At 33.2% G+C, this 26,099-nt stretch overlaps 4 protein-coding genes and 1 pseudogene across 4 annotated transcripts; 4 read left to right on the top strand and 1 right to left on the bottom strand.

The window, feature by feature from the left end:
- Positions 1–1,080: 1,080 nt before the first annotated feature.
- LOC106336078 (fimbrin-3) lies at positions 1,081–5,120 on the top strand. The gene is made up of 15 exons (XM_013774800.1): positions 1,081–1,381; positions 1,510–1,663; positions 1,736–1,912; positions 1,988–2,223; positions 2,317–2,488; positions 2,582–2,620; positions 2,704–2,772; positions 2,860–2,976; positions 3,207–3,418; positions 3,501–3,653; positions 3,768–3,967; positions 4,062–4,219; positions 4,314–4,410; positions 4,504–4,595; positions 4,692–5,120. Exons 2-15 carry the CDS (start codon positions 1,580–1,582, stop codon positions 4,962–4,964), a joined length of 2,079 nt encoding a protein of 692 aa, XP_013630254.1. The 5' UTR covers positions 1,081–1,381; positions 1,510–1,579; the 3' UTR covers positions 4,965–5,120.
- An 8,033-nt stretch (positions 5,121–13,153) lies between these two features.
- Positions 13,154–14,245, top strand: LOC106333538 (probable long-chain-alcohol O-fatty-acyltransferase 2). The gene has a single exon (XM_013771973.1). The coding sequence runs from the start codon at positions 13,226–13,228 to the stop codon at positions 14,243–14,245; it is 1,020 nt and encodes a 339-aa protein (XP_013627427.1). The 5' UTR covers positions 13,154–13,225.
- A 1,286-nt stretch (positions 14,246–15,531) lies between these two features.
- LOC106329777 (xylose isomerase-like) lies at positions 15,532–16,401 on the bottom strand. The gene is made up of 5 exons (XM_013768419.1): positions 16,263–16,401; positions 16,076–16,187; positions 15,902–15,986; positions 15,717–15,814; positions 15,532–15,628 (listed from the first exon to the last, which is right to left on the bottom strand). The coding sequence occupies exons 2-5, from the start codon at positions 16,090–16,092 to the stop codon at positions 15,532–15,534; spliced, it is 297 nt and encodes a 98-aa protein (XP_013623873.1). The 5' UTR covers positions 16,093–16,187; positions 16,263–16,401.
- A 1,997-nt stretch (positions 16,402–18,398) lies between these two features.
- LOC106332838 (probable long-chain-alcohol O-fatty-acyltransferase 4) lies at positions 18,399–19,572 on the top strand. Its single transcript, XM_013771327.1, has one exon. The coding sequence runs from the start codon at positions 18,460–18,462 to the stop codon at positions 19,465–19,467; it is 1,008 nt and encodes a 335-aa protein (XP_013626781.1). The 5' UTR covers positions 18,399–18,459; the 3' UTR covers positions 19,468–19,572.
- A 1,502-nt stretch (positions 19,573–21,074) lies between these two features.
- Positions 21,075–22,120, top strand: LOC106329778 (annotated as a pseudogene).
- Positions 22,121–26,099: the final 3,979 nt, after the last annotated feature.

The raw sequence follows: 26,099 nt of genomic DNA on the forward strand, positions 1-26,099 counted from the left end.
AAAATGACCAAAATATTTCATTAAGAAGGTAAATATTCACTTATATCCTTAGGGTTAACTAATCCAAACCTAAAATTTTATAAAATAAAAAATAAATATTAAAAATTTGAAAATAAAAATTTGATTTTTTTAAAGTATTTCGAATTACAAAAAAGAAAATTTGAAAAAGAAAATATTTAAATAAAAAAATTATAAAAAAAATCGAATTTGAAAACATAAAATCTGAAACTATAAAAAATTTATTTATTTTATTTTTATTTATTTATTTGTATTTATATATCAGATATTAAGATTTTTTACCTATTAAATAAATATTTTGGTCATTTTTTTCTTTAAAGTCTATTTTGTGATAAAACCTTGAAAATGGAAGAGAATTTCCCTAGATTTTTTTCTTTACTTTTCTTTTGAAAATTTTATTGCATTTAGATTTACTTGTAGCAAAAGAGATTGCGATTACCCATCATTAGAAACCCCATAAGTTAGAGCCCACAACGTAGATCGAAGCCCATCAAAAGTCTAAAACAGTAAATCAGAAGATAAATAAAGAAAATAGTTTTAAGTCAATATCACATAAGACTTCCGAATGCGTCTTTCTGATTATATAATGGGGGTAATTTATTGTAGACCGTCGTGCATAGCACACATGGGTCTGCAAATCTACAATATACAAGACAAAAAAACGTCGGTGGAGAAGAGATCTTGTTTGTTTTGTATTCATCACAAATCTAATATCCTTACAAAAATAAATGTTCCAAACTAACAAAACTGGTTAGTTAGTATTTGCCATAACTTTTTTGGTCAAATTAGCATTTTGTTTTTGAAACTAATCGAGCGGTAACAAAGTAAATAACCTATGGTTAAATGACATAAATTATTTTTTTGGTCAAAACTGGTAAATGGCATTTAGTTAAGCAACGAAAACAAGATAATTAATTAGTGGTCAGATTCGGAAACGACACCTAAACAAGTCGTTATAGCGTGAGGTCCACCGTTTTCTCCAAACGTCGTCGTCACACAGGCCGTATATAAATAAAAATAAAAATAAAAAAATAAACAAAAAACCCTACTCACGATTCTGAAGAAGACGCATTCAATTCCTCCTTCGCAAAATTGCTCTACTAAACAACTCGTTTTCCCTCTCTCTCTCTCATCGCTTTGCTCTCAGACGAAGCAAATAAACGATCCCCTCCCTCCCTCTCTCTCTCTATAGCTTCTCCATCGTCTTCACATTGGTATCGATCCTCGCGATCTCGTCGTCTTCTGCACGTTCACATTACGATTTTAACTCCTCCACACCTATTGAAAGCAAACACAAAAAAATAATAATACACACAAAAAAAACTTGGATTGATTCAATTAGACGCTGATCTCGATACATAGGGTTCGCTATCTAAACTCCTCCTCCTAGATTTCTGGATTTTTGCGAAATCTATATGGAAAACTGTTGATTTTTTTTGCTATTTTAAGTATGAAATCTTCGGATCAATTAAAATCTATTTCTCTTTGCAGTGATCTCTCTCTAAGAGAGAGAAAGAGGTTTGTTCAGATTATCTTCCCCTGAGTACTACTGGGGGGAGAGATGTCTGGCGTGGGAGTAATCGTTTCGGATCCATTGCTTCAAAGCCAGCTCACGCAAGTCGAGCTTCGTTCTCTCAATTCCAAGGTTCGTACTCCTCTCTCTCTTTCATTATCTCGATTTGAATCTGTATATTAAACTTCCGGATTCGTGTTTTAGTTTGCGTCGTTGAAGACTCTGAGAGATAAAGTCACGTTAGAGGATCTTCCGCCTGTGCTGGTGAAGGTCAAGTCACTCACCTCTGCTTTCAAGGAGAAAGAAATCAGAGAAACCTTGCCAGATTTGGCTTCCGATTACGCAGCCAACGATGATCTTGATTTCGAATCGTTCCTCAGGGTTAGTTTTTCATCTTTTGTTGAATGAATCTCTTTCGATTGTGTAATAAATGTGGTTTTTGGATTTGATTGGCAGATATATTTAATCTTGCGAGATAAAGCTGCTGATAAATCTGGTGGTCTTAAGCACTCTGCTTCGTTTCTTAAAGCCAACTCAACCACTCTTCACACTATCAACCAGTCGGAGAAGGGCTCTTTTGTTCATCATATCAACAGATATCTTGGGGATGACCCGTTTTTGAGGCAGTTTCTTCCTTTAGACCCGGATTCTGATGATTTGTACGAGCTTGTGAAAGATGGTGTGCTTCTATGGTAAATGCAGAGACATTTTTGTGTTTGGATTGAGCTTGGTTTCTGGGGGGGGGGGTTTGACTTGATTCTCTCTGTTTTCCCTTTTTGGCGCAGTAAGTTTATTAATATAGCAGTTCCTGGGACAATAGATGAACGAGCGATCAACACGAAAAGAGTACTTAACCCGTGGGAGAGAAATGAGAATCACACGCTCTGTCTCAACTCTGCTAGAGCTGTTGGCTGCAGCGTCGTTAATATAGGGACACAGGACCTCGCTGAAGGACGAGTATGCTTTGCTTTGCTTGGTTTTTTAATATTATTGATGTTTAGACTGTTGTATAAGATTGTGACCATTGAATGCTTTTCTTGTTTTGTTCAGCCTCATCTGGTGCTTGGATTGATCTCACAACTCATAAAGGTCCACACTTGTTTTTCTATATTCATCTTCCTCCTTTGTATTTGTGCTTTTGATGATTTACTAACTAATGTTGGGAACTGCAGATTCAGCTCCTCGCTGATCTCAGTTTGAAGAAGATGCCTCAGCTTATTGAGTTGGTGGAGGACAACGACGTAATGATCAAGCTTATCTCTTTGCAAATTTCTGACCAATGTATATGTGTGATGTAAATAAAATAACGATTCTGCTGTCTGTTGCAGGATATAGAAGAGTTTCTGAGATTACCCCCAGAGAAAGTCTTACTCAAATGGTTGAACTTCCATCTCAAGAAAGGTGGCTACAAGAAAACCGTTGGAAACTTTTCTTCGGATCTGAAGGTATTTGGCTTTCCAAGTAGCAATTAGAGGAACTAGCATGCCTTTTTTTATCCCTTCAAAAGCTTCATTCAATAGATTATAGATACCAAGCGTTTCCAACACATAACTCTCTCCAACACGCTGAAGCAATATCAGTTTGAATAGGAAAAGACAAGTTCACCCATAAGTTATGAAATTATTTGGTACTTTTACTTATTCTTAACGGCCGCTATTGTTTATTGAATATCCAGGATGCAAAAGCCTATGCGTTCCTTCTCAATGTTCTTGCACCTGAGCACTGCGATCCAGCTACCCTAAACGCCGAGGATGATCTTGAAAGAGCTAACATGGTCCTTGAACACGCAGAGAGAATGAACTGCAAACGGTACTTGACTGCGGAAGAGATTGTTGAAGGGTCTTCGTATTTGAATCTCGCATTTGTGGCACAGATTTTTCACGAAAGGTCGGTAAAAGATCACAGAAGATAATAGTTTTTTTTCTTAACGCACTGGATTTTTACACTAGCTTCCCTGTACCTGCTGCAGGAATGGCCTTAGCACTGATGGTAGGTTCTCATTTGCGGAGATGATGACTGAGGATATACAGAGCTGCAGAGATGAAAGATGCTACCGGCTGTGGATTAACAGCCTGGGGATTGATAGTTATGTCAATAATGTGTTTGAAGATGTTAGAAACGGGTAAGCTTTCTGTGAAGACAAGAGTGATGTTCTGGTTCGGAAAATATTAAAAAGCTTTTTGGTCCTGAAATTTATAGGGTATGAAAAGTATCTTAAGTATTTGTTTTTATGCAGATGGATTCTTCTTGAAGTTCTTGACAAGGTCTATCCAGGCTCAGTTAACTGGAAACATGCTTCAAAACCACCTATTAAGATGCCGTTTAAAAAAATAGTGAACTGCAATCAAGTTGTGAAGATTGGGAAAGAGATGAGATTCTCTCTCGTAAATGTAGCAGGAAGTGACATAGTTGAAGGGAATAAGAAGCTTATCCTTGGTAATAACTCCTACTTTTTCTTTTAATTTGAGAAGATGCCATGTAGCATTAGAAATTTTATAACAGTGTAGGTGTGTGTGTATATTTGTCTCAGGCTTCTTATGGCAGTTAATGAGAACTCATATGCTCCAACTTCTCAAGAGTCTTCGATCTCGGACGCGAGGCAAAGACATGACCGACTCAGAAATCCTGAGCTGGGCAAACAGGAAAGTCAAAATCATGGGACGTAAATCACAGATTGAAAGCTTCAAGGTTCCATATTATTTTTTTACTTTCATCAAATCTATAAAAAAAACAACTGAAGAAGCTTATGTTGAATCAAATCTCTCTTTCTAAACTTTAACAGGATAAGAGTCTATCTAGCGGATTGTTCTTTCTCGATCTTCTATGGGCGGTTGAGCCAAGAGTTGTTAACTGGAATCTTGTCACTAAGGGTGAAGCAGGTCCATACTCTCTTTAACTAAACTTACCTCTCCACTCTTGTCTCTTCTCTGTTTTACTTAACCGTTCTTTTTGGCTATTGAAACTTTTTACAGAGGACGAGAAGAGATTGAATGCTACATACATCGTCAGTGTAGCAAGAAAGCTCGGTTGCTCTGTTTTCTTGTTACCAGAAGATATCGTGGACGTAAGAAACATTCATCTAAACCTTATGGAACATCATGTGAATCTCTCTGGTTTTCTTATGTCTCTAATTTTGTGGGGACTCGTTGTTGCAATGCAGGTTAATCAGAAGATGATGTTGATCTTAACGGCAAGTATAATGTATTGGAGTCTTCAGCAAAAGTCAGAGAGTTCGAGTTCTGATACTTCATCGACTCATAGCACAACCACGACGTGCACAAGCACTGATGCTTCACCAGCTCCATCTGTCACTGGAGATGACGATGTCTCTTCCTTAAACGAAGAAGTCTCGAGCCTAACCATCGAAGAAGACAATGACGCAGACATCTTGTCTGATGTCACCTCCGTCTCAGAGGAAGCAGCCATTGAATAGAACGACATGGCTGAAATATCTTTGCCGGAACAGAGTTGCTTTGTCATTATTTCTCACAGCTTCTCTGTCTGTGTGTTAATAATAACATTTATATTTATTACCACCACTATAAAAAGTAAACATTTAAAATAAAAAAAAGGAAAACGTTTTGTGAAGTTTATTAAAATGTTTTCAATTTCTTTTTTTAGAGATATCATTTTAAAGTATTACTAGGTTAAGATGCGTGGAGTGAACATTATTATATATACATTAATTTATGTATTATATGTTTTTATATAATATAAAATAATAAATATATATTAAATAATTAAAAAATTATTAACATTAAATATTTAATTAAATTGGTGTGAACATATAACAAATTTTATTAATCCAGATAATATTTTTTTCTACTTGATAGGATATATAATTGAATTTACAAAATATTAACATATATAGTATATTTTTAATATTAATATCTATTAAATGATGCTTTCTATTCTTTTTTATCAATTATATCTTTTATAGAAAAAATTTTAAACTATTGATAACAAAATTTCCATTATAAAATTAATAATTTTAGTAATTTATAATTAAAAAAAAATTAAGTTGTCAATGTTTGTTTAAAGCTTTTATAAAAAAAAATGTTCAAAATAAAATTCAAAATTAAAATATTTATGTACTTTATATGGTATATAGTTTAATTTAAAACGATTTATGTATAGATATATGTATATGTCTTTTAATCTTAATAATTATTAAATGACACTTTCTACTTAAATAATTTTGTAATCATTTGTATTTTGTCATAACAAAAAAATTAAACCATGAATCACAAAATTTGAATTTGAGAGTTTTAACAGTTTTAGTAATTTATAGTCGTTTTTAAAAATTCAAAATAAAACATATACAGAAAAATCTAAATCTTTATTATATGGTTAATGTTGTTGTTTAATTTATTTTAATAGTTTAAAAACAAACAAACATGTTAGAAGATATACTAATTTTAACAAATCTTCATTATTAAAAATCAATAATTATCATAAATACATTTAACCACATTAGATAATTTCGTAATTTTTATTTAAAAAAATAATAAAAAACATTAATAATGAATTTCTGGTTAATTTAATAAAAGTTTTATTCCATGTTTAAATAGACCAACATATTTCTTTAAAAATTCTTAGAATCATTCTAATGATAGCACGTGGTTACAAAAAAAATGTTGTAATGTTTTTCAATTAATATATAAGGGATTGAAAAAGAAATATATGAGGTTTTATAATGGGTTTTTACAATTAAATTTCTAGATTTTTGAAACTTTTTTTTTTATAAACCTAACAGCTATCCTATCGATTTTGGAGGACCAAACTTAGGGGTAAAGTTACAAAACCTAAAAGGTATGGGCTCGTCGAACTCGAGCTGATAACTAATACGAATTTCACTTAAGCTCTTTTCATTCCCGGAAGTTATAGAGATTTCTTTCTCAAAAAACAAAGTTATAGAGATTTTACAAAATAAATGTTTGTAGGAAAGTTTAGGATTTTTTTTGTGGAATTATAGGTCTTTAGTGGTACTACGAAGTGTTACATCGGCAAAGCAGAAGCGAAGCGCGACTGTTACGGATCACTTGATAGATTCAGTCAGGACCGGATCTCAGATTTTGAGGACTTAGAAACATTCCTTAAGAATTCTAAAAAATTTGGGGGTTAAAGTTAATGTTTAGAGACGTATTCTTATGTCAAAAAGCTCTAAAATTTTTGGGAGCCAAGACCAATGTTTCATTCAGCTATGTCCAGATCTGGTCCTGATTCAGTAATGAAGCCGATAGAGATTGTCAGAAAACAAGCCATAACTTTCATAAATTTACGTAAGCCCAGTATAAATGACATGGCTTCACTATATATTAGTTTTGTCCAGTTTAGAGTTCAATCCTTAAACTGTTTTGGGATTACTGAGCTGAAGAGGAGAGAGAAAACCTAATCGCATTTCAATCACCTTCCAATCCCTTTTTTAAAGAAAATATGTCATTTTGGAAAATATAATTTGAGCTGACGGTAAAAAGAAATGCTATTGAGCTTGCCAAAATGTTTATTGAAAAAAGGAGATATTTTAGAATACCTCATATGATGACCTAACGCTTGTTGATGTTTCTTGTGTTGTTCTCTCTCTATCTCTCTCTCTCTGCTGTGCCTTGCTCGAGCATCGAACAGCCATCGTGTTGCAGTTTAAAGTGCCATCACAGACCGGGCGAGCTACATGAGCAAGGCGGTCTAAGCTGCGCGCAATTTATTTTTAATACATCTTCTTTATTTGGTACTAAAAGAGGCTCTTTATTAACATCTACCTTATGTTTTCCCCAACATTTATTGTAACGCAATATATATCGATATTATACTTTGGGAAATTGGACCGTATGACAAGGAAAAAATACATAATTCACTGCATAACCATTTTCTGTAACGTTTCTATATACGGCGTTAACTTTATAAATTAATACTATACTGCCCTTTCCTGAAACCGGCGAAACCTGAAACAAAAAAAATTAATATTCTTAATTATTATATCCAAAAAGTAAATTATGGCCTTACTAACTTCACATCTTTCCTTTTTACTTCTTTGGTACCTTCGTAGTCTTAAATTCTCTCCGGTACGGCTTCGCTTCACATCGTCATCTCCACTGGATTTGTTTTGAATTGTTGGCTTCTTCTTCATTCTTTGTAAACGTGTCATCTTCTTCTCGTCGGAGATCGTCGACCACACGACGGCGTTAAAGTTTCAGCGGCGAGTAGTACCAAACCGTTCATATTCTACTTCACACCGTCGATTCTTGTCAGATCTCTGGAACTACCGCAAGTTCTCGAGTGTTTATATGTTGTTATTTTCTTTTCTATTTGGGCTATTTCGAAATTAGGGTACTGTAATTGGTAAATCTACAACCTCGTTACCATTGCATCTCGGATCTGATTTTCCGCATCGAAGTTCGCCAATTGATTTAGGATTTGGGTTTCCCCGGTTGTTCTTATGCCTATTTTATCACCGTCTGGAAATGACATGATCTCCGTTAGGTATATTCCATTTCACTTGGAATAGAATAAAATATAGACGTTTATATTCTATTTGACTTGGAATGAAATAAATTCGAACGTTTAATATCATTTTCTTTAGCTTCTGAATTTATACTTGTATTTAATATTTACGTATTTTTATACTTGTATTAGGGTTTATATTTCCGTGTAGGGTTTAGTGATGATTGGAGAAGGGTTAGTTTATAGAATATTGAGTTCGTCACTGCAAGATTAGGGTTGACATTGGATTAAGTGTCATATTTCCGTGTAGGGATTCGTGATTAGTTGATAGGGTTTTCGTATATATTCCCATGTGTGGTTTAAGAACATGAGCTATGTATATCATTACGTCTTACATGGTTTCCATTCCACATTATTGTTATACTATACAATTTATTTTACATTTACTTTGTTATATGGATCCTAACATTTTTATCTTTCCCTTTTGTTTCTCAGGTTACAAATGAAAGATTTAGGCTGCCAAGTAGATTGTTCGAAACTAGATTTGGGCCACCTGGTGAATATAGTCTCATTTATATGTAATGATGCAATGTGTATATAAGCGGAATAGATCGTAAAATGGAAAGACCATTCATGTGAAATGAATTATATAATCTTTACTATTTGTTGTATTCTATTTTATTTGCAGAACATAGAATATAAATATGATTGTATAGTGCATAAGCATAAATTATGTTTTGTTGTTGTATCGTTGCTATCAAAACTAAGAATTTAAAACTCAATTTTATCATTTTGTTAACCAGATCCACATAAGTGTAAACTTCACACAAATTTCATTAACCACAGCTACATTTGGGCCATAATCTTATAATACTTCGGCCATATGGAATAAAACATTCAGTGCATATATATGTGGTCAATAGTATATACTATTTCAGATTTTAATTTTATTCAAAATATTATAACTATATTTTATAGTTTACATTTGAGTTTGGGTTTAGTGATTGGAATTTAAGGTTTAGTATTTAGGAATTGGGGTAATGTTTAATATTTAGGAGTTGTGAATGAAGTCATAATCCTACACTATTTCAGCCATGTGGAATAGAGCATTTGATGCATATGTATGTGGTCAATAGTATATACTACTAGGATAAGACATGCGTCTTGCGCATGGTTAATTTATATGAAAATTATTTAAGAAATATCGTATGGAAAAAAATATATTAGTGATCGAATTAATATATTTGGCTCTTAAACAATTTTTTTAATTTTTTTTTTGTTAATTACATAATTTGTTTACCAATGAACTGATCTCATTTTTTAAAATATAATAGGTCAAAAAAGTATTTATCGCATAAAAACCTAACATTTAGGCCGAAGAATCTCATGCCTACTATTTGGTTACAATGAAACTATGTCAGCTCGGTTTTATATCATGATTTAGCAATTTAAAAGTTAATTATGAGAAGTTTACGTTCACGTGCCAATCATATCTATCTTCGATATTTTTCCCTTTTTTGTGTCATTTTGGTTATTGCTCGATATAAATATTGATTTTTGAGTTTATTCTCATTTCTTTCTTTTACTTTGGCCTGAGATTTAGAAAATGTTTATGATTCAAAATTATTAAAGAGATACATACTTAGGTTAAGATCTGAGCTCTGTGTAGAATAAATACTTATTTTATATTTTTTTGCATATTATGAAATAATAAAATAATAATTGTATATTAAATAACTAAGAAATCAGTTACTATTATGTAATAAATTGGCTTGCACATATAAATTAAATGATCGATCTTATTTATTCGCAATCATTTTAGAATAAATAAATCAAAACAATCAATCTTATCTATCGTATATGATATATAATTAAATTTAAACGATATGAAGTATATATATATATTAACATAAAAACCTATTATAATAAAATTATTTATTTATATGATTTTATTATCATTGTATCTTATTATAGGAAAAAAAATTAAACATTGATCACAAAAGTTTATGTGAGACTACTAACAGTTTTAGTAATTTATAGTCGTTTTAAAAAATTCAAAATACAACATATACAAAAAAATCTAAAATTTTAATATGTGATTAATGTAATTGTGTAATTTATTTTAATAGTAAAGAATTAAACAAAAATGATAGAAAGCATACAGATTATTAGCAAATCTTCATTATTTAAAATTATTAATTACTATATATCATAATGACATTAGGTAATTCTGTAGGTTTTATTTAAGGAAATAATATATAATAAATAGCCACCTTGCTTTAGTTAATATCATATGATATCATATAGTTAGTATTAAATGTTTCTAGTGAGATATAAAAATCGAATTGGACCAACATGTTTTTCAATTTCAATGTGAGGCTGACACGTATGACTAATTAACTACCTAATTGATTGACACATAAGCAATGAGTCTTTTTTAATTATTACAAAGTTGAGGTTACATCTTTTCAAATGTTTCTCAATTAATATATATAGAGGATTTCATATTTTAATTTTATTCAAAATATTATAACTATATATTATAGTTTACATTTGAGTTTGGGTTTAGTGATTGGAGTTTAGGGTTTAGTATATAGGAGTTGTGGTAATATTTAATATTTAAGAGTTGTGTATGGAGTTATAATCCTATACTACTTCGACCATGTTGGAATAAAACATTCAGTGCATATGTATATGGTCAATAAACATGTGACGTAGATGATTCTTTCCTTTTCGTGTGGAATAGTTTCTAGGCACACTTAACCATATATTTATTGATTACATGGATACATAGACCACATTTTTACCGGGTAATGGCAAAAAGAAAAGGTATAACCGGATGAATTAGGATGTAAATGTTAGTTTTTTCATTATTTCAAAATCATCGCTATTTACCTTATTTATCTTCAAAATATGTCTAGTAAACAAATAAGCTCTTATACTTTTCAACTGAAATGAGATATAATACCAGCAATATGTTGAGTTCCAAGATGTAATTTGCATTATTGATATTTATAAAACTTAAATTTTCAGTTTATACTCAAAATACAGTCCTCCATAGATCGGTAAGTCCTTCTCCCATGTAATCATACTCGAAATCCCTTCCCCAAATCGATTGTTAATGTTATTTCTTTAGGGATGACAGCTTGTTCAAAACGAATTCAGTGCGGCTCTTCCAAATTCGTAGATGGAACCTCATGGTTTCAGCTGTCCTACGCTCACCGTTCACATTCCGGTGCAGCGTTTCGCCACACGCTTTCATGGTCCAGTCACAGGCTATTTTAGTCGGGATCATGGCCTCTTTCATTGTCTCTGGTTTAATGCACGAGTTGATCTACTTTGCCTCCAACTTGGGAGGACATTTGTTTACTTGTCTTTCTTGCACGGTGTTGCGAACACCACATATAGATAGTGGTGATTGGTGAAGATAATATACGGTGGAGACCACCGCACCGGCCTGTTTCGGGTCTAGCGTTTGGTAACGTGACTGGCGTTCATGTCCATGTCAGAGCAATTAGTGAATGTTTGTTGGTTATTGACTTTGCCAAAGACAAGCTGTTCATCTCTTCTTCATGATTTTTGTTTTGGGTATAACAACCAACTAGGTAACAACCCGCGCCCTGCGCGGAATGTGATTATTAGTTTCGTTATTTTTTTTATCATTAAGCTGTTTAATCTGGATATCGGTTCAGTTTTAGGTTGTTTTTTGGTTTTTAATCTCCTAAAATATAACTATTATTTTAAATCAATAGTTATTTGGTTTGTTCGGTTAAAATGTGTGATGTTTTTAGTTTTTTTTTTTCATGTGATAATCAAAAATTACTATTATTTGTTTGTTTTCATGTTATGAATCTTAGATAGTCGTGATGTTGAATCAATGGTTTCATATTATAGTTTCTAAACGGATAATAGTTAAAAAAGAAAAGAAAATTATTAAGACAAATCATTTTACTACAATTTGGAAGCATTAAGAAAAATAATATTTTAACTTTAAAAAAATTAGATATTTCAGTTGTGGTAAATACTTAGTTATAAGATGCTCACGTAATGTGCACATGTATGTGTATGTAAAAGTATATAAAAATGGTTGATAAATATATAAAGATATTGTTAATTAATATTAAATGACATTTTTTCAAAATAATATATACATGAAAAATAAAATTCTTAAAATGAAATTATTTAAAAACAATTTTTTTAAAAAAATATATAAAAATTACAATATATAACTTAAGTCTAATTTTTTAAATATATGTATATATATGCATATAACGGATCCTATAAATATTGATATTTGTGATTTGCTTTTTTTTTTTACGGATATTGCATTTTAGTATTTGATTTGCTTCGTAGAGTAACGGATATCCAGATTTTTCAGTTCGAATCAAAATGGATAACAAATTGAATCAAAATTTATGAATAATTTGTCCAACTCGATTTGTAAACAGTAAAATTAACGTACAGAAAAACCATGCATGTGAGTTTTATATTAAAAACATATAAAATACATAGCGCGAACATATTTATGTAGAGTTTGGTTGAAAACCTCTCTACATTTGACATGTGTTCATTTTAGTGTGAATGCATTTATTACAATGTTTCTACACGTGATATGTATCCAGTTTAGTGTGAACGCATTTATTACAATGTTTCTCCTTTAATATATAAAGGATACTTAGACCATGATTAACGCTGAAACCCAAATGGGTTTTTTAATATTTTAATTTTAATTTTAATTTTATTTTTTTTGTCTGAATAAAAAAAACCAACCAATCGCGAGTCGCCATGTGTCAGTGGAACCTGCGAACAGTACAAAAAAACAGCCAACATCAATCCTTATTCTGCCTTTTCTGCAACCCGTTTTTTCCTTTTTGTAACCCTCCCTCCCCATAAAAACCCACTAAAAACCCCTCCCCCTCCCCCGATAATCCTGCCTTTGGCAAAGCAACCAAATTTAGAAATTACTTCAATGTGTGAAATGTATTTAAAAAGCGCGAGACACGTTGTGTAGTTCACTCCTTGCAACTTCTTAAAATCATTAGCTTGATTATTATTATTTACAGAAATTGAGATTATTTTTAATAACATCCAAAATAAAACTGAAGCAACTTGATAAAATATGAAACTTATCTACAATATGTGGATTTTGACATTTTTTCCTTTCTTGTAGATATTGTTTTATAAGCTGCATGCTGCGAACAATTAGCAACTCACAGAACCAAGAAGAGAGTGAGAGAGATAAACAGAGAGGAAATGGAAGAAGAGTTGAGAAACTTAGTCAAGGTTTGTATCTCTGTCTTAATCTCCATATCTTACTGTTACTACATCTCTTCAAAAATTCCCAAAGGTTTTGTTCGTCTCCTTTCTCTTCTTCCCATCTTCATCATCTTTCTTCTCATCCCTCTCTTCTTTTCATCCCTCCACTTCTGTGCCATCTCAGCTTTTTTCCTTACATGGCTAGCAAATTTCAAGCTCCTTCTCTTCGCTTTTGATCAAGAACCTTTAAGCCCACTTCCTTCAATTTTCTCCCGTTTCCTCTGCTTTACTTGTTTCCCCATCAAAACCAAACAAAACCCTTCTTCAAACCGAATCTACAATAAACCTAAATGGGTTCTTGCGTTCAAAGTTATACTCTTTTCCTCCTTATTACATCTCTACGGTAAAAATTATCATAACACTTTACCTCGGTTGGCTTTCTTGTCTATCTTTACCATCCATGTCTACATTGAGTTAGAATTTATCTTAGTCTTAGTGGGTGGTTTACTCTCTACACTTCTTGGTTGTGAAATCGAACCGGTTTTTAATGAGCCTTACTTGGCTACTTCTTTTCAAGACTTCTGGAGTCGTAGATGGAACCGCATGGTCCCATCCGTTCTACGTCCAACTATTCACATCCCGGTTCAGCGATTTACCGCGCAGTTAATCGGTCAAAACGCGTCTTTTTACGCTGGAATGTTGGCCACGTTTATTGTCTCCGGGTTGATGCATGAGCTGGTTTACTTTTATATTATCCGAAAGTCTCCAACTTGGGAAGTCACTTGTTTCTTTGTGTTGCATGGAGTTGTAACTTGTTTGGAGATAGCGGTAAAGAGGATGCGGTTGTGTCCATCGCCACATCGAGTGGTCTCAAGTCTTGCGGTTGTGGCGTTTATGTTCGTTACGTCTGTTTGGTTGTTTGCCCCTCAACTACTGAGATATAATGTGCATAAGAGACTGATAAGTGAATGTTTGTTTGTTATTGACGTTGTCAAAGCAATTTGTTTCGCATCTTAATGTAACGTTCGTAATTTGAGGAAGCGTTTCTTGTTCTCCTTATCGTTAAAATTTAGGCCACACACTTGGGAAGTAGATACAGGACGAAGCTGGAGCAACGAACTTTGTCATGCGTTACAAGTTTGGACTCCGATAAGATAAAGTTTTATTAAAATACATATCAAGAAACTAAAACCATCTGGTTGTCTCGTAGGTTGATGATATATGTCTCATCATGGGTTGAATCATATTACAGATGACTTCCCATATAATGTTGCATGCAATAACAAGTTTATGATGTTCAAATCTACTTAACAATGTGTGTAGCTGCCAAATCAAGTTTCCCCAGTTTCCTATTCATAAAGTGCATACATCCGATCATTTTAATATACAGCCGAACCAAAATAAGTAAAAAAACATTTGGTCACAGGTACAGATGCAACTCTTTCTTGTTTCTTTGAATTTTTTTTAATAACAAGGTTCTCAACCTGTAGTAGACCCGTACATTTTCCTAGGGTGAAACTCAAACTATTTTAAATGCACACATCTTTAGAGAATAGAACCGCTCCCAACAAAACTTGAACTTGTAATCTTTAGATACCTACTACTAGATAATCTAATAATTTTAACCATTATCAACTGAATGATATGTAGTTGGCTATGAGCATCATTATCCCAAAGACCCATTTAGGGTCTTTTAATTTTTTTGTAATACTTTTAAGTCTTAAAAATTATTTAAGAGACCTACCTAAGAGATACCATCATTTTTGTGCTCCAATAGAAGTCTCTTATTTAAAGGTTCTTGAAAAAATGTTAACATTGTTTAATTAAAAATAAAATTTATTTATTAAATAAAACATTATAAAAGATAAACTTTAAACATAGATTTAAATAAAAACTTAAAAACAAAGATTAGAAAAAAAAAACGATAAAATTTTAAAAGAATCATCCGAACTCAGTTGATGTCTTCATCACGTCCAACCAAATGACTTGTTAATATGGCAATATATACATACTATGGTGAACACTTGGAACTATGTTCCATCTACATGTTTCTTCTTGAAGTTTTCTGGAATCTACTGGTTCCTTCGGTAAAAGAAGGTTAGGACGATCAAACGTAGACCTATCATCCTCACTTAGATGTATCCTAGACAATGAAGCCAAACGTGACTCAAAAAGAAATGTTTTTGTTGCACAACTCAAAAGCATACCATTGAACACACGAAGGTTTTTTTATATAAAGTTGATAAACAAAGCATATCTCAAAGTGAGCAATATACACAAATGCATCAGTGTTTAGCAGCACATCAACAAAGTGGGTTATACCACTTGTAAGCAAGTGGGTTACTGCCAAGAATCTCCTCTTCTGCGTTTGTAAGCAAGTGGGTTACTGCTCTTAAGTCCCTGTAACAAGTGGTTAACAACCAAATCAATCTACTACACATGCAAATAAACTAGTATTTACTCTATAGTTTCACTGCTTTCCTCATACTTAATGTGAGGGATCTCATGGAAGAACTCTCCTTCCCAATCACCAGAACCGCTACACTTCGCTCCCGACTCCGCAGGACATGTTTGTGGATCAGCAGACTTCACACGAATCAAATAAATAAGTAAACTTTAGAAGAAGCTTAGAAACGTTTTAATGATCGAAAAAGATTAGAGCTTTGGACTTACCACCAGAAATAATGCAGTTTTTAAGCAGAGACAGATCAAAAAAATTTCAACTTTCTTCGTAGTGTTCAACCAGAAGAACAAAACCCTGAACAATAGCGTTTGGTGAGAATAAAACAACACTTTGAATAATGAAACTAAAGATTGATAATTGAAAGCTCAAACCCAGAAACCAACCTGGGAAGAAGCAACATTTCTATGAAAAAACTCGGTTGATGTAACCCAGGGAGAGAGAGAGAGCTTAAGCCCAGAAACCCAGATGCAAACTCAGAGGTCTTGGCATCAATCGCTGCAGAAGATAATCAAATTCATCATTCAAAATCTGAGAATTACAGAGGAGGGAGAGACGAAATCAACTCAGTACAGAGATAGTAAAACGAAACTGAGGATTGATGATACGACGTCGAAGGATCAGGATTCGTGAACCGTCGGTCTTCTTCTTTAGACTTCACACAGGCGAAGAAGGAGAGGAGAGATGAGAGAGAGGAGGAGACTTTGACGCGTGTCCCATAAGCGACGTCTCTTGCTTCCCTTGATTAAGCCACGTTTCTTCTATTAAAATGTAATTTTCTTTTTTTTTAAATCATAATTAATTTAAGCAATCCTCATAAGCAACTCCGATAATATGCTCTAACAGTGAAAAAGAAAACAAAATCATTGCTGAGAGATAAACTTAATTCAAAGCCTAAACATAGGGAATATCAAATCCAAATGAATTCATGTATGGTTTCTGGAGCAACACCATTAGTAAAGTTCTCAAAATGAGATTCTTGAAACATAATATTAGTATTTTAATAAATTTTATATAAATGATTAAATTTTAATTAAACACATAAGCTAGTAACACAATGACAAGTTGAAGGGGAATTCTAGTGAGGTTATCAAAAGCTCTCACATGAGAACATATTGTTGTTCTCTCCGATTTGTTTTTAAGTGGTTAGATATCCTAGCAATACCTCCAATGGAGGTGCTTTTAATTAAGAAATTTCCAAATCAGTGATTAGTCATCAGTGGGGGTTAGTAGATGTCAAATCGTGGAAGTGTTACATCATCTAGTTGTAATTAATCATGTGATTATATATATTTTCCACCCCACGTGGGCATTAGAGGCACCTCAATGATTGAAAATACGCAAATGAGATGCACATAGGAAGTATCCTTAGGATAGTAATCCTAAAAACTGGTTCACTTACCGAATGTTCTAATTCTCTGCTTGGTTCTTGTCCAATTCATTTCATTTTATGCTTGTTATACAATCAACCCGTAAGCTTGAAACCTTAGTGTTTGCAAGAACGCAAAAAGAGATACTATAGGCCCTTTTCTCAAAAAAAAGAAAAAAAAAGAGATACTACTACTACTACTTGTCACCAAGAACCAAATTTTGTGTGTTTTCGATTACTCTTTGTTCTAATGACTATACGTAACCTGTGACCCAAATGTTTTAGTTTTGTTTTTTTTTAAACCATAAAATGTGAAACCTAAACCCGTATATAAAAACTACTCAAAATAATAATTCTAAACTATAAAGCTAAATCCTAAATACGTTTTTTTTTTTTAAAGAATGAATTAGGCTTTTAATTTACTGAAATTTGCCACTATATACATAAAAACCATAAATTCATTATCTAACCAAAAACACTTCCTCTCTCCTAATTTCTCTTCTTATCTCTCTTTAAATTTTCGCTAAAAATCTAATTACCCAATTTTTTTGGTTATTTGGCAAATAAGCCCTTTAATTAAAAAAATAGAGAACTGGTTTACTAACGATATGTCCTAGGGGTGGGCGTTCGGGTTCCGTTCGGGTTCGGGTCGAGTATTTCGGATTTTCGGATATTTCGGTATACATGTATAGAACCCGTTCGGGTATTTCTGTACTTCGGGTCGGATTCGGGTATTTTTAGTTCGGGTTCGGTTATTTCGGATCGGTTCGGATATTTAGATTTTGAAAAAAGTTTAAATTTTTCATTTCTCAAATTTCTTGTATTTAAAAATATAACTTTCACTTAACTAATTTTTTTATTTTTAATAGATTTGGATATAACATTTTGAAACTAAAAAAATATTAATTTGGTTATTGTTTTTAAATTTTCGATGTAACTTTTTATTAATTCTTGAAATAAAAAGTTTGACATGCATTTTAAGTGAGTAGCAAATCATTTTCTCCGTAATTCTATATATATCATATGAACTTAAAGTATGTGTAGTATCAATATAAACATTTTATCTAAAATGAGAGATGCATGTAAACTAGAAATATATAGTTAATTATACATATGTTCGGTTATCTTCGGATATCCATTCGGGTTTGGATATTACCCATTCGGGTTCGGATATATGATATTCAGTCTCTCCTAATTCAATACCCGTTCGGATATTTTGCTACTTCCGTTCGGATTTCGGTTCAGATTTTTCGGATCGAGTTCGGGTACACCTTCGGATATCGGGTAAAGTGTCCACCCCTAATATCAAATTGCCCTTTTCATTCACCCGATTATTTTAAGTATGCAAATAAAGCCAAAACTTCTCTGACAGGAAAACAGAAAGAAGATAAGACTAGAGAGATGGAGGAAGAACTCAAGATCTTCATGAAGGTTTGGGTTTCAGCTATAATCTCCATATCTTACTGTTACTACTTATCAACCAGGATAAAACCTGGAGTTTTTCGATTACTCTTCATTCTTCCCGTTTGTGTTCAGTTTATTTTCCTTCCTATGTGTTTCTCTTCTCTTCACTTCATAGGGTCCACTGCGTTTTCCCTCACATGGCTGGCCAATTTCAAGCTCATCCTCTTCTCCTTCGATAACGGTCCCCTTTACCCTGTCCCTCCTAATATCTCTCAGTTCATCTGCTTCACTTGCTTCCCCATCAAGCTTCAACAAAACGCTAAACATCAAATTCACTTGCCCAAATGGGTTTTTGCTATTAGAGTTGCTATCTTTAGTGTGTTGTTAAAACTGTATGATTATAAACAGCATATGTCTTCAAATGTGCTATTGGTTCTCTATTCTCTTCATATATACTTGGAGTTTGAGATTCTTTTAGCTCCCTTGAAAGTTTTGCTTATTATGGCACTTGGGTGCGATCTCGAGCCGCAATTCAACGAACCATACTTAGCCACCTCTCTTCAAGACTTCTGGGGTCGCCGGTGGAACCTCATGGTCCCCGCTATCCTCCGACAGGCCGTCTACGTTCCGGTGCGACGCATCACCGAACGGAAAATGAAGTCCGAGCAAGCCAAGTTCTTGGGAGTTTTGGCCACGTTCCACGTCTCTGGTGTAGTTCACGAGCTGATCTTCTTCTATTTTACACGTGAACCGCCTACCGGAGAAGTCACATTGTTCTTTATATTACATGGAGTTTGCACTGCCGCGGAAGTAGCGGCGAAGAGGACAAGCTTGTTGAATCGGTGGAATATGAGTATGATGGTATCACGACTGCTCACGGTGGGGTTTGTGGTTGTGACAGGTGGTTGGTTGTTTTTTCCTCCTCTTTTAAGGAGTGGAATGATCGAGAGACTCTCTCACGAAGTCTTTTTGTCCATTGACTTCATCAAGCAAAATTGTTTTTAGTATTTTTGGTGAATTTGCCAAAATCTTGGGCTGATGTTTTCTGTAGCTAAAATTATCACTTTTGCTGAATTTCAATAGAAACAGAGATTCTGTGATTATCGGGTTTGGTAAATGTCAAATCGTGGTGTCACCTACCCGGTTACCAAATTATTATTGTCTTTTTCAAATTTCATTATAATTTTCCCACGGATTTTAAAACCAACTACCAACTACATTTTCTAAACTTTAGACTCTAATTACATTCTAGGATTGTGAAAGGAGAACGCACAAAAAGAAAATATATACAAAGATTCATAAAACTCAATAAGCTATATAGAGAGATGGTTGTTATCTTTCCTGATTATGCACGGCAACATCATCAACTTAAAGACAATTCAAATAAATTTAGATGATAAGCTTTTGGCACCGCATGAAAAAGGGTCTTTAGTAATCGATCTTAGAAAGACAAACAATTGTAGCAAAGGTTTTTTTTTGTCAGCTTCCCGCTTAACTAGACTAAGCTTTGTTTAGACGAAACGTTTTTCTGGGGAACACCTCTATTTGACCGTGTCTGATTTATACGGGTGAAAATAACTGTTCTGGTACTATCTTTTTTTGCTAATAAGTTCGCCCGGTCTGAAGCTATAACTAAAACTTGCCTTATCATCTGTGCATGCAGTTCATAAAACCTTCTTGGTGACTGGTTTGGTGTGAGCAAATTTTGGAGCATTGACGGCTAGCTGCAAATATTTAGGTCCAAGGCGATGTCTCTGATCGAGTCTCACCATCAGCAAATTAAGATCCTACACTAAAGCAGTTTGTTTTCTGAGTAGTAGATCCTAAGAATCATAAGACCATGGTTGAAAGCGAGATGGTTAGTTTCTTTCAGTCCTATTGTAACATTGTACAAACAAGATCATCAATTTTATTTTTGGCTTTAGTTGGCTTTCAATAATTCCACAATATTAATTTTTTTTTTTTTGAAAAATTCACAATACTAAAATTCAAAAAATAATAAGAATTCCACAATATGTTGTCCACACTATATAGTCCATGATATTTTGTCCAGCTACATAATGATATTTTGTCATGTTTAGTAGTCTATACTACATTATCACGCACTTATCCATCATATGTTGTCGGTATGTATTCTGAACTAGCTAATCCCATATACTTTATATACAACACCATCAATGATCGGTTCCAATCGAGACGTAACTATATTATAGAGATTCCACAGGCTCTCAAGATTTTTTTTTTTTAAATGTAACTTATTGAAATAGTAGCCCACTTTCTCTTTTTAAAGGTCAAATTTATAAAGTCGATAAGAATTATTATCGTAGGTCAAATGCCAATGGAGTAGAAAAGACGAATAATGACTGATATCGCGCATGTGACATGCACAAAGTAAACAACCTCAGAAGAAGGCAGAACGTAGAACTAGGGCAAAAGCTGATCTGTTTTCTGAATTATCTTCCACGGTTTAGCTGTAAAACACATGCCCTAATTCTGGGTTATTGTTTAATCCATTCCGATAACTTCGTATGCACGCAACACTAGGTTAAAACCTCGGTGATTTCAATAACTCACACTGCAAAAAGAAAAAAAAGGAAGAAAAGATCTAAGAGATGGAGGAAGACCTCACAAGCTTCATCAAAGTATGGGTTTATGGAATAATCTCTATATCTTATTGTTATTACATAGCAACAAGAATCAGAGCTGGTGTTTCTCGTTTACTCTCTATCTTTCCGGTTCTTGTTCTGTTTCTTGTTATTCCTCTGTCTTTCTCCTCTGCGCATTTGTCTTTTCCCTCACATTGCTTGCTAATTCAAAACTTATCCTCTTCTCCTTCGATAAAGGTCCTCCAATCCCACTTCCTACAACTCTCGGCAGATTTTTCTGCTTTACTTTCTTCCCAATCAAAGCCCAAGAAAACCCTAATTCTCAAAACCATTTTCCTAAAAGGGATGTCGCCACTAAAGTTGCCATCGTTGGTGTGTTACTACATTTGTATGGCTACAGAAATAATATGTCTCCGACTCTGCTTTTGGCTCTCTATTTTGTGCAACTCTACTTGGAGATTGACATTGTTGCATCATTCTTCAAAATTGCGGTTGTTATCTTTCTTGGCTGTAACCTCGAGCCACAGTCCAATAAACCATACTTAGCCACATCTCTACAAGATTTCTGGGGACGCCGGTGGAATCTCATGGTTCCTGCGATTCTCCGGGCAGCTGTTTACGCCCCAATGAGGCGAGTCTCTGAACGAAGAATGAGTTCCGGTTGGGGACTGTTTCCTGGTGTTTTAGCGGCCTTCATCGTCTCCGGACTGTATCATGAACTGCTCTTTTACTATTTAACTCGTGAGGTGCCAACATGGGAAGTTACTTGGTACTTCGTTTTACAAGGAGTTTTCACTGCGGCAGAAATAGCATTGAAGAAGAAGACGACGGTGACGCAGCCGTGGCAGTTGACTCCGGCGGTATCGCGGCTGCTCACAGTGGGGTTTGTGTTTGCGACCGGTGTTTGGTTATTTGCACCTCAGCTTGTAAGGAGCGGCGTGTTGGAGAGATACAAATATGAGGAAGTTTTGTTTGTTGATTTTATTAAACAGAAGTTTATAACTTTGTTGGGGATATTTTTGACGAGCGTTAAATCTTTTAACGGTGTTTGAGTCAGGATTCTGATTCTGCTTATTTTTCTTCAAAAAAACTAGTGGTCACATGTGTTTCCAGCAAAATGTTAAAATGACAAAAATTTCTTTGCAATATAAAATCTGATATATCTAATTTTAACGGTTTTATGTATTTAATCAAGTAAAATTCATCATGATTGATAAATATATAAATGTATTCGAGTTCTACAAATTCACATTCCTAAATAATGTTTTATCAGGTGTTTATGTATTTAGCTGTTTACGTTTATAAATTTTATGTTTATAAATTTATGATTATAAACATATCTACAAATTTATAAACATAAAATTTATAAAATTTATAAATATGTGAATATGTAGATATGTTTATAATCATAAACAAAAAAATGTGTTTATTGTGGTACAGTCCGGAGACGATGAAGGCCACTAAAACACCAGGAAACAGTGCCGAACCGGGAAACAGTGCCGAACCGGTTCTACATATTCACATTCCTAAATAATATCTAATGACAAATATTTATGTATTTAGCTGTTTACGCCCCAATGAGGCGAGTCTCTCAATAAACACTTTTTTTTTATTTGACAAAAAAAAAACACATTTTCAAAAATACTAGGATTCAGACCTCCGCGTACCGCGGGGAAATAATATCAATTTTTAATATAATTTATTATGATAATTATATAAATATTTATCATGAAAATGATAATATGCAAAAATGACATTTTCAATTTTTAAATGATATCTGATTTAGGCTAAAATTAATTTATTACAAAATACGTAATCGTATAATAAGGCAAAATAAAATTGTTTCTAGTACAATGTTTAATGTTTTTTCAACAAAAAAAAAATTAACCATGTTATAAATTTTTTCATAACATTTTTCAAAGATAGACTACACAAATCTATTTACAGAATGAAACATCAAAGATTTGCCCTTAATATTAATAAGGATAATAGGAAATAGTTACAATTAAAATTTGCACTTTGATGTGTGTTCTCTACATATTATAATCATTAGGAGTAATATACTCGCCTTCTTCACAGTGTTTTGATGTTGACTGCAATGCAACATTTAAACCATTGCAAATGTTTATCTAAAAATTGCAATTAGTGTTTTAAATTCGAATCAAACTGGCGGTCAAATTGGGTTAAATTGTGAACCAAAACACATCCGCGTTAGGTGGAAAAGAATGGGTTTATTTACAATTCATAATCAAAAATCAATTTTAATTGTTTTTTTCTTTTAAGCTATTATAACTATTACAAATAAAACCTTTTATATTTCTATTACATATATTCAATTTTTTTTTAATTTTTCATAACTCACTGTGATAAATATTTAAAGTTAAAAATATTGATTTTGTATTTGAAATCAAATGTTAATTTTATATTTAATATTCATTTGGTTTATATTTAAATTTTATTTAATAATTATTTCCATTAATTTTTTAAATAAAAATCTTAACTATGTTTGTAAAATTTACCGAAGATAACTAACAAAATGTTAAGATTTAATTATATGTTTATTCTATTATTAACTCAATTTTTGGTTGAACACAATTGAATCAAGTTGAATTGTGGTTGACCCATGGCGTAAAACTTTTCCAGTTTAATTACCAGTCTTGTTTTTAATACATTGATTGCAATGATACACTTAAATAATTACAAATTTTCATCTTAAATCATTACAAAGGCTTCTTAATTATTGAAATTATTTAACTAAATTTTTAAGAAAATACTACATTCTCTCCAAATTGAATTATCCATCTTCTATTTGTCTTAATATGTTAATTTTGTTCCAAACATATATTGCTGAAAATTGAATGTAAATAAAATTTTGTAAACTTTAAGAATATTTATTTATTTGTACCATCCAATACATATGTTTTATTTTTGAAACCCCGTATTAGGAACAGTCGATTAAAAGTGAGATTAATACCTTTTCAATAATTCTATATTGTTTTAAAATTCTACAATATTTTTTAATGTAACTAAGAAATTCTCAGATATGTAATTTTCTTGCAAATCATTATAAATAATGTTCCCATCTCATTAGTTGTTTTCTCGATTTTTATTAACACCATTTTATCTTTTCAGTGCTATAAATATTTTAGATGACTGCTAGCTCATTAATCAAAACTTCTTTTTTTTAACCACAAATACTTTTGTTAATTGAAACCATAAATGGGGATACAAGAACTTCATTAACCAAACATGAGGAATATTAAAAACTCTGATTGTTGATCTTCGAGTAAGGCTAGGATGTCAGCTGCTTGATTTCTTTTTCTGTTTACATAATCCAGAGAGCTTTCAAACAATAAGAACCAAATTTGTGTATTGGCATGCATGGAAGTTAAACTTACAATATATTAGTTTTAAATGTAAATTTGCAATTTAGAGATATGCGCTACAACATACGTAAGTAATCCATATTAAAAATAAATTAATCTAAATTAATGCGAGAGTGCATATCTTCAGTTCAATATAGGGTACTCCTCAATGGGTAGCCACGAGGCCTTATAACCCCTCAGCGGGGACTACGTCAAAGAGATCCATTATCTCCTTATTTATTTATCATGTGTACTGAGACTTTAATTACAAATATAAAAAAGGCAGAATGGGTGAAACAATTAACCGGTATGAAGGTAGCAAGAGCGTGTCCAGAAATTTCTCATTTGTTATTTGCAGATGACAGTTTGTTCTTTTGCAAGGCAAACAGAGAAGAATGTCAAACTATTCTCAGGATACTAAAGGATTATGAGACTGTTTCAGGGCAATAAATTAATTTTCAGAAATCATCAATTCAATTTGGACATAAGATTGATGAATCCAGCCGTCAAGAGTTGAGAGATATTTTGGGAATTCAGAACCTAGGCAGAATGAGTTCTTATTTAGGCTTGCCAGAGAATTTAGGAGGATCAAAGATACAAGTGTTTGGTTTTGTCCAAGATCGTCTGAATAATAGGGTGAATGGTTGGACATTTCGATTTTTCACCAAGGGGGGAAAAGAGGTGATTATTAAATCGGTGATCACGGCCCTGCCAAACCATGTGATGTCTGTGTATCGGTTACCGAAAGCTATAGTTAAGAAACTAACGAGTGCAGTAGCTCGGTTTTGGTGGAGTCCAGGAGGAAGCACAAGGGGCATGCATTGGAAATCATGGGATAAATTATGTGTATATAAGGATAATGGTGGGCTAGGATTCAAAGATTTGACTGATTTTAATACGGTGATGCTTGGAAAGCAATTGTGGAGGCTGATAGAGAAGCCAAATACGCTTTTCTCTCGAGTTTTCAAAGCACGGTACTTCAGGAATGCTTCATCCCTGGAACCGATTCGCTCATATTCCCCGTCATATGGCTGGAGGAGTATTACTTCTGCTAGATCTATGGTTTGTAAAGGACTAATCAAAAAGGTTGGAACAAGGTCATCTATTTCAGTACGGAATGATCCTTGGATCCCATCCACTCGCCCGAGACCAGCTAGCAAAAACTTTCATAATAGTTACCCGGACCTCACAGTGGATTCTCTCATTAATCAGGAATCCCAAACATGGAATTTACAGGCGATTAGGACATTGGTGGAACCTCAGGATGCAAAAATGATTGAAAGTATTCATTTGAGTAGAAATCAGATGGAAGATAGGAATGGGTGGCATTTCACTAATAACGGGAAATACACGGTACAATCAGAGTATCAAGTAGAAAGGGTCTATCCAGATAAGGACAAACAACCAGAATTTTATGGACCAAATGTGGATATACTTAAGGCATTTTGCTGGAAAGTTAAGTGTCCTCCAAAGTTAAAGCATTTCTTATGGCAGTTGGTGACAGGTTGCATAGCGGTAACAAAAAATCTAAAAGCGAGAGGAATACAAGGAGATACATGTTGTGCACGGTGTGGAGATCCAGAGGAATCAATAAATCATGTGTTCTTTGAATGCCCCCGGCACGTCAAGTGTGGGCACTATCCAAGATTCCATCGAATCCAAATCT

This window comes from Brassica oleracea, chromosome C3 (genome assembly GCF_000695525.1).
Source record: "Brassica oleracea var. oleracea cultivar TO1000 chromosome C3, BOL, whole genome shotgun sequence".
NCBI lineage: Eukaryota > Viridiplantae > Streptophyta > Magnoliopsida > Brassicales > Brassicaceae > Brassica > Brassica oleracea.